The sequence below is a fragment of the Malurus melanocephalus genome, unplaced genomic scaffold (genome assembly GCF_030028575.1).
Source record: "Malurus melanocephalus ecotype Western Australia unplaced genomic scaffold, MMel_1.1 scaffold_47, whole genome shotgun sequence".
In the NCBI taxonomy this organism is placed as follows: domain Eukaryota; kingdom Metazoa; phylum Chordata; class Aves; order Passeriformes; family Maluridae; genus Malurus; species Malurus melanocephalus.
The window spans coordinates 2,778,684-2,785,386 of NW_026623279.1; the positions used below are offsets into that span (position 1 = coordinate 2,778,684).

The following is a 6,703-nucleotide window of genomic DNA, read 5'->3' on the forward strand; positions in this document are numbered from 1 at the left end:
TTTCCTTTCCTTTCCTTTCCTTTCCTTTCCTTTCCTTTCCTTTCCTTTCCTTTCCTTTCCTTTCCTTTCCTTTCCTTTCCTTTCCTTTTTCTTTCAGGGTTAAGTACCTCTACCTCCTGCACTTCTTGTTGAGCTCTCCTTCTCTGTCTCTTGTATTCTGCAGACACTGTAGAAGATGAAATGGAAATGGCCACAGTACGACATAGACCTGAAGCTCTTGAACTGCTGGAAGCACAGAGTAAATTCACAAAGAAGGAACTTCAGATCTTATATAGAGGTTTCAAGAATGTAAGCACTTCCTTTTTTAATTTACAATCTGTTTACAGGGTATGTCACCTCAGCTGCAAAAGAGTGACTAGCAGGGCAGCTCATGAGATTCAGTAATCAAATATTACATGTCTGATCAGATGAGGAACAATCACTCTGAAACAATGGGGCTGTTTAATGACYACAAGATGCAGACAAAATGGAAAGCATCCGGAAGAGAATAATTATAACTTAGCATAGTAAGACTTTGTTCAAAGACAAATTGAAAGTTGTCTTAAGGTGGTTTGCGTAGGGATGAAACAATGGAAAAGTCCTGAAGAATTTGGTCAGTAAGAGGAAGAATTTTGATTTTTGTATTCACAGTAGCTGTCACAAGAAGTAATTACTGCTTACAAGAAGTAATTGACTTCAACTGCACCAGATAATTTTTTTATTTGGTGAACAATTGTAGATAACTTCTTCAATTATTATTAGTTCTATAAATTTATAAACTTTTTAGATCCCTTTACTGGGAGTAATTGTCAATTTTTTTGCTGATAAAGTGTGCTGATAAAGTGTGCTGAAATTTTTTTGCTGATAAAGTAGTGGCAGGTCTGATGTTTTATTTGGCAGGGATCCCAACTGAGCACCCCAGTACATGGGGGTAGACTCCTTTTCCAGTGTGTTCAGCTGCCTTGCAGTGCTGGGCTTGGCTTTGACTTGTGAGGCATGCATTGTTTGTACAGAAAATTAGTAAGACTCAAAAAGATGTTAGCAAGTAGTACTAAACTCTGTTTTCTTACAAAATAGACTTCATCTTATTTTAATGTGATTTTAAAAATATCCAGTATCTTGCATGCAGTTAACATTGGATAGAAAATATTAAAAATATTATATTAAAAAAATTAATAGCTAATTTCAAATAATCAGAATTTAATGTTAATSTATATTGTCAGCTGTAAATACTGCAACTGCAGAGATCCTATGTCTCCTGCTAAGCTGAAGCTAAAGATGAATTTAATTGCATCTGTCACCTTGTAGTTTAGTTTTTCTTTCACTCTTCTTGGGTGAAAARGGCCGATTTCTTGCCTGTGGCATTTACTACTCAGATGAATCTGCATAACCAGGTATAATGTTGCTAAAAACACAGTGAAACTTTACTATGGAATCAGAGAGGATATCTTCAATACAAGGATGTAAAACTTGTAGAGTGCTTAACTCTCCTGCATTCTGTAAAGAAAGCAAGACTTGCAAAGGAATGTTTTAAGCATATATTTTTATCAAAATCTTACAATTCAAGTGAGACAGAGTCACTTAAGGTGTCCTGTCTGTGTCATCCTCAGTTCCAGAAAGTAATGTTGGCATGTTAGTGATTAACAGTGATTGCTCTTAAAAGCTTTTCATTTCCTCAGAGTTCCAGRGAACATTCCCTTGCTAATGACAATATTCTCTAGACATTGCAAATCATGATCTAATGTCCCTAATTATCTAAGGCGAAAAGGTACAAAGTATAGTGGATAAAATAAGCCTTCTGTCTGTTTCTCTAAGAAAAAATATTTTTAGAGTCTCAGAAATGAAGAACTTTGACATTTCTTTGCATGGAATGAGGTATGGAGAAAAAGAGTAGGTTATAGGGAAGTATTTTAATTGATAGCTGTTTTAGCTTTTTCTGAAGAGAAGAATTCCAGGTCTTCATATGCTTTTCTGTTCCAAGATGTAAGTTCTACTTACATCAAAGGAATATTGATGGTAAGACATAGTAAAACATCTTTATCCATATGTTTAATTKCCTTATCAGTACATGATAATTCAAGACACGCATGTATAACATATCTTTGACTATTTAGAGTTAATGAGCTAATGAACTTCAGGAGGTTTRTGTGCAATATCTATTGCAAAATTATCCATTATGATCTAAAATGCTGTRAAGCATGCCCAAAAGTTAGTTCTGTGAACATGTTCCTGGGGATCCTGCTCCAAGTGGGCCTGCCTATGCAGGAGTGTGRAAACAGAAACCTCCAGAGGTCCCTTTCAACCTCAGCCATTCTCTGAGTCTGTGACATTCTGTTTCATCACTCCACTAAGCAGGAAACTCCTCTGAAAAGATTTAATGAAACACCCAGCACATATATTTAACATGACTCCATCAAAACTTTTGCAGATCCTACCTCTGTGCTTTATGCTTTTCCCCTGCTGTTTGGCTGTCTATCTCTTCAATAATTTAACTATATAAAACAAGATAAATTAAGGCATGAACTTCAGTTACTGTAGTTCTGCTGATGCTGTGGTCTGGTTAGATGAAATCAGGAGCATCCTACAGCACAGTAGTACTAATTGAAAAGCTCTTGCCATAGGATCCCATTCCAGCCTGCTAATTTCCCTGAATCCTGTTGAGTTTTAGGATATCTGTTCTGAGATAAGGATGAACAGAACTTTTCACAGTTTAACTCCAGTTATTTGTTATTTTTCACTTGAAATCGCTTACATGTAGTTCTGACTGACTTTAGAGGAGAAAGCAGCAAAATACAACTGTATTTCTGCAGTGTTGATGATCACAAAGTTTGATTTATTCTCATCAATTTGATTTTCTGCTGTACACAAATTAGATGCAAAACCCAGGTAGATGGAGCACAGAGAGCATCTCTGTGTATGTAAACACCTGAAAGCTTTAGAAAGTCTCAATCACACTGTAGGATGGCTGATGCATTGAATAAGCTAGAGGTYGAGTATAATTGCAGGGAATACTCCAAGATGATTGAAATGCCTTTGGGACAATGGCTGTTTTGGTAGAACTCAAGGTCAACACTTACAGTGAAAGGGGAGATAGACTAAAGGAAACATAAGGAGGTGAGATGAGCACCTTCAGATGGCCTAACAACTATTATAAGAAAAATTATCAAGGGAGAACTCAGGTAATTTAGCCATTTCTAAGCTTCTATACTATCCTTGAAAAATGAGTTTAAGTCCYAAACCCTTCTCAGGCTCAAAAGGTTGTCCCGAGCACTCTGGCTTTACAATATTCCTGTGCTGTTGTTGATGAATTGTTGCTCAGCTGCCATCACAGTGGGACTTTTCCAATTTGTATTTGGCTTCCTGTCATCCCATTTCTTGTAAATTGAAATTGTGATTGCTGCAGTCATTAACCTTTCAAACCAATGGCTCTGTGGCAGTCCTAGTACAAGTGGTACTTCACAATAAATTGTACAGACTATCAAGCATGGACTCAACATGTGGTCTTTCTTTCTCTTTTGTCCATTGATAGATCTCTCCCAGTTTTAAAAATGTCYCTGAGCTATGGCACATTTCCATTTTAAAAATAGCTTGATAATGCTTTTGCTGCACMAAGATGCTCCTGTGCTAAATTTAAATGTTAATACACTTTTAATTTTTGTTGATTATTCTTGTAAAATTTTTTGTAGAAAACTCTGTTGGGAAACTACCAGGCTTCTCAAAAAAACGGATAGGATTTTTCATGAACTTTTATCTTACCTTRCTATATATCAGAGAAAATATAATTTGAAATCATACATGCATAAAAATGTCCATGGGCACATACTGTAGCTTTAAATAGGCAGCACTTTTGACATTTATTGGGAAAATGGCATTTCTAAGGCACCTTTCTTCCCTACTGCAAATGAGACAAAGAACGATAGTTAGAAAATAAATCTGACAATGTTACTGCTCAAAGATTGGTTCCCTTATCCCACTACCCATCTATGAGCATGAGTCAAAACATGCTAATTTATTCAGATATTTTTCTCTTTCAGTAATGATTTGATGGAAGCATTGTATTACTGTATGTTGCATTTGTAAATCTCACAGAAAATTTAATGGCAGCTAGTTTTAGAGGTGATGAATCTCCTTTATTGATTGTCTAAAGATTTGAGTTTTGCATTAGAACATTTTCTCATGTAAATAGAGTTTTAAAAAGCAAAAAAAAAAATTAAATTTCATAAAAATAATTGAGATTTAGAAGAGCAGAATTTAATTGGAACACTGAATAAAAATAATTTTCACAGTATATATCACTTTTCTACTCCCACAATCTTTTTTTCAATAATAAAGATGAAAGTTGGGTATACACTGTGCATTTTGCAGGATATGCACTAACTAGTGCAATACACCTCAATGTAATTTTGAGTACRGAAGTTAAAGATTTCAGAATTATTTAACTTTTCTTATATATTTGTATGCACAATATTCTAGAAACACTGAATACTTTTTTTTTTTTCACTGCAATCGGAACATACTTGGTAAGAAAGAAAGGTTATGAAATGTATCTCAGTGTCCTACACATGGATGGCTTTTACCTTTATGGCTATGCTATTTGCACAGCCTCTGATCTATGGCTGATAGAGATGTACAGTTCTGTCTTTCACTTCTTTCAAATATAGCTTCTAAGATGATCAATGTCTGGATTAGAAATTTTTTTGTACAAATTGAAATCTTGTATTGACAAGGGGTATAGACATTTGACTGTAAAAGAGATAAAAARTGGGTTTTGCAAAGAGTTAAAATACCTCTGTGGTGATACAAAAGATAGATTTTGAACTTCATTCTGTTTTCCTTTTTTCTTACTTAACCTTTTCCGCCTGTTCTAAAGCATGACAAGGGACAATGACAACATAATCCTCTTAGTTTATATCTCTGGAACACTGTATATTATGAAACAGAGGCTTTCATGCTACAAGAACTAATATTTTASCTTGGATCAGCTTTCTCTAAATTGTCAGTGTCACCTATCTCACAGAGATAATAGGATGCCTTCAGTGAGCTGTGATCACACTCAATTCTACACTGAACCTGTGTGYCTGTGTTGAAATGAGTAAATGCAGATTTAAGATTAATACAGAGAGGAAAACCAGCACAGAGAGGAAAACCCCCAAACTGAACAWGAGTGGAAGTGGCACTAGTGCAAGAGTATTTTGCCTCTCACATCAGTCCTCCAAAATTTGTTCTTGTAGGTGAAGTAGCTTAGAGCTTGAATATGCTTTTCACCCTCCCATGTGGAGCCCTAGGACAGGGAGGAAGATTTTTCATTTGACCAGCAGTCGGTGCAGTTGCTTTTCCCCRGGATTTGGTGACTGTCTGTACAAGTATTAAGGCTTCACAAACMTGCAGTCTTAGCAAGAGTAGGATCTTTCCAGATGCGGAATTTTTGACCAAACAGAAGAGAGCCTAGAAGAAAAATTCAGATCGCTTAAACGTCCCTACCTGGTTTTCTTGACTAACATGAATCAATACTAAAACCATTTGAGCTATTATTGCTCTTTGACTGAACATCAGATGGGATCCTCTGCTAGGCATCAGTGCAGGAGACATTCCCATTGTGCTGAAAGCTTTTGCAGAGCTGCTGACCCCTCTGCACAAAGCAGTGTTTGAACACCAGGGCTGTGGGCATAAGGAGRTTGTGCATTCAAAGAGGTACCAACAACCTGTCTTTTCAGATAGACATAGTGATGACAGCTGAACAGGTTGTGCCTCATGTATATAAACCTGCTAAACTTAGAGCATAGAAATATAAATAAATAGAAATAGAAATAATAATAGAAAGAAATAGAAATAATAGAAAAAGACATGAAGTTCTGAATCTTACTTGAAAATCAGATAGTMATAATTCAAACTGAAAATTAACATCCCCCCATGTTAGAAAGTTCCTGTGACTTGTCTTAATAAACTAAATGATGGACAACAGCATAATGAAGCTCGAACATGCAAACCTAGAAGCTGGATACCATGTGTGCTGTCAATAGACAAATTTCTGTAAATCTCTCTCTCTAGGATTTCAGTAGACACGTGTAATGCAAATAGCTCAGATCTGCCTTTTTAAAAGTTTAGTTCTTGTTTTCAGTTGTGCTTAAGATCAGTTGTTTTCTCACCTTCAGATGACTGAAGAAAAACTATAAAATAACCTGCCCTTGCCAAGGAAGAGTCTTATTATTTTGCAAAATCCCTGGCATTCATTTACTGGGGACTTAGAGGGAACTCTCCCATGTTTCAACAAGGTTATGTGAAAATCTTGTAACAAATTGAGCAATAAATAATGCTTACACTCATTATACGTTACCTTCAAGGGTTAGTAAAGAGACTTGAACATTTCAAAAATGTTACAAGTAAAAATAATTTGGAAGTACAGTTTGACAGACCTAGAGTATAGCTGTCAGTCACAAATTTACAGGTCTTAATGTGTTCAGCAGAGATATTTGTTTCAATTAGTCTCACAGTCACTGGCAGAGATTGAAATCTTGAATCTGAAAGTTGATAACGAACTCAGTCCCTACACTTTTGTTCACCTCATGACTTGCACAGATATACTTCCTGTTGTGTTCACTCGAGAAAAACATCATCTAGCTTACCAAGGGCTGTCTTCATAAGAGTGGCTGCTTACTTGTGAATTATCTCTGGAAAAGGTAGATGCCAAGTCTCTAATTAAGCAGCATATGAAAAGACTGTGATT

The 6,703-nt window shown here is 35.9% G+C and overlaps 1 protein-coding gene across 1 annotated transcript in view; it reads left to right on the top strand.

Annotated features, from left to right (window-relative positions):
* KCNIP4 (potassium voltage-gated channel interacting protein 4) overlaps positions 1–6,703 on the top strand; it is a 176,342-nt gene that overhangs the window by 136,948 nt on the left and 32,691 nt on the right. Inside the window, exon 2 of the mRNA XM_057365072.1 lies at positions 164–288. Within this exon, the coding sequence (XP_057221055.1) occupies positions 164–288 (125 nt within the window). The remainder of the gene's footprint in view (positions 1–163; positions 289–6,703) is intronic.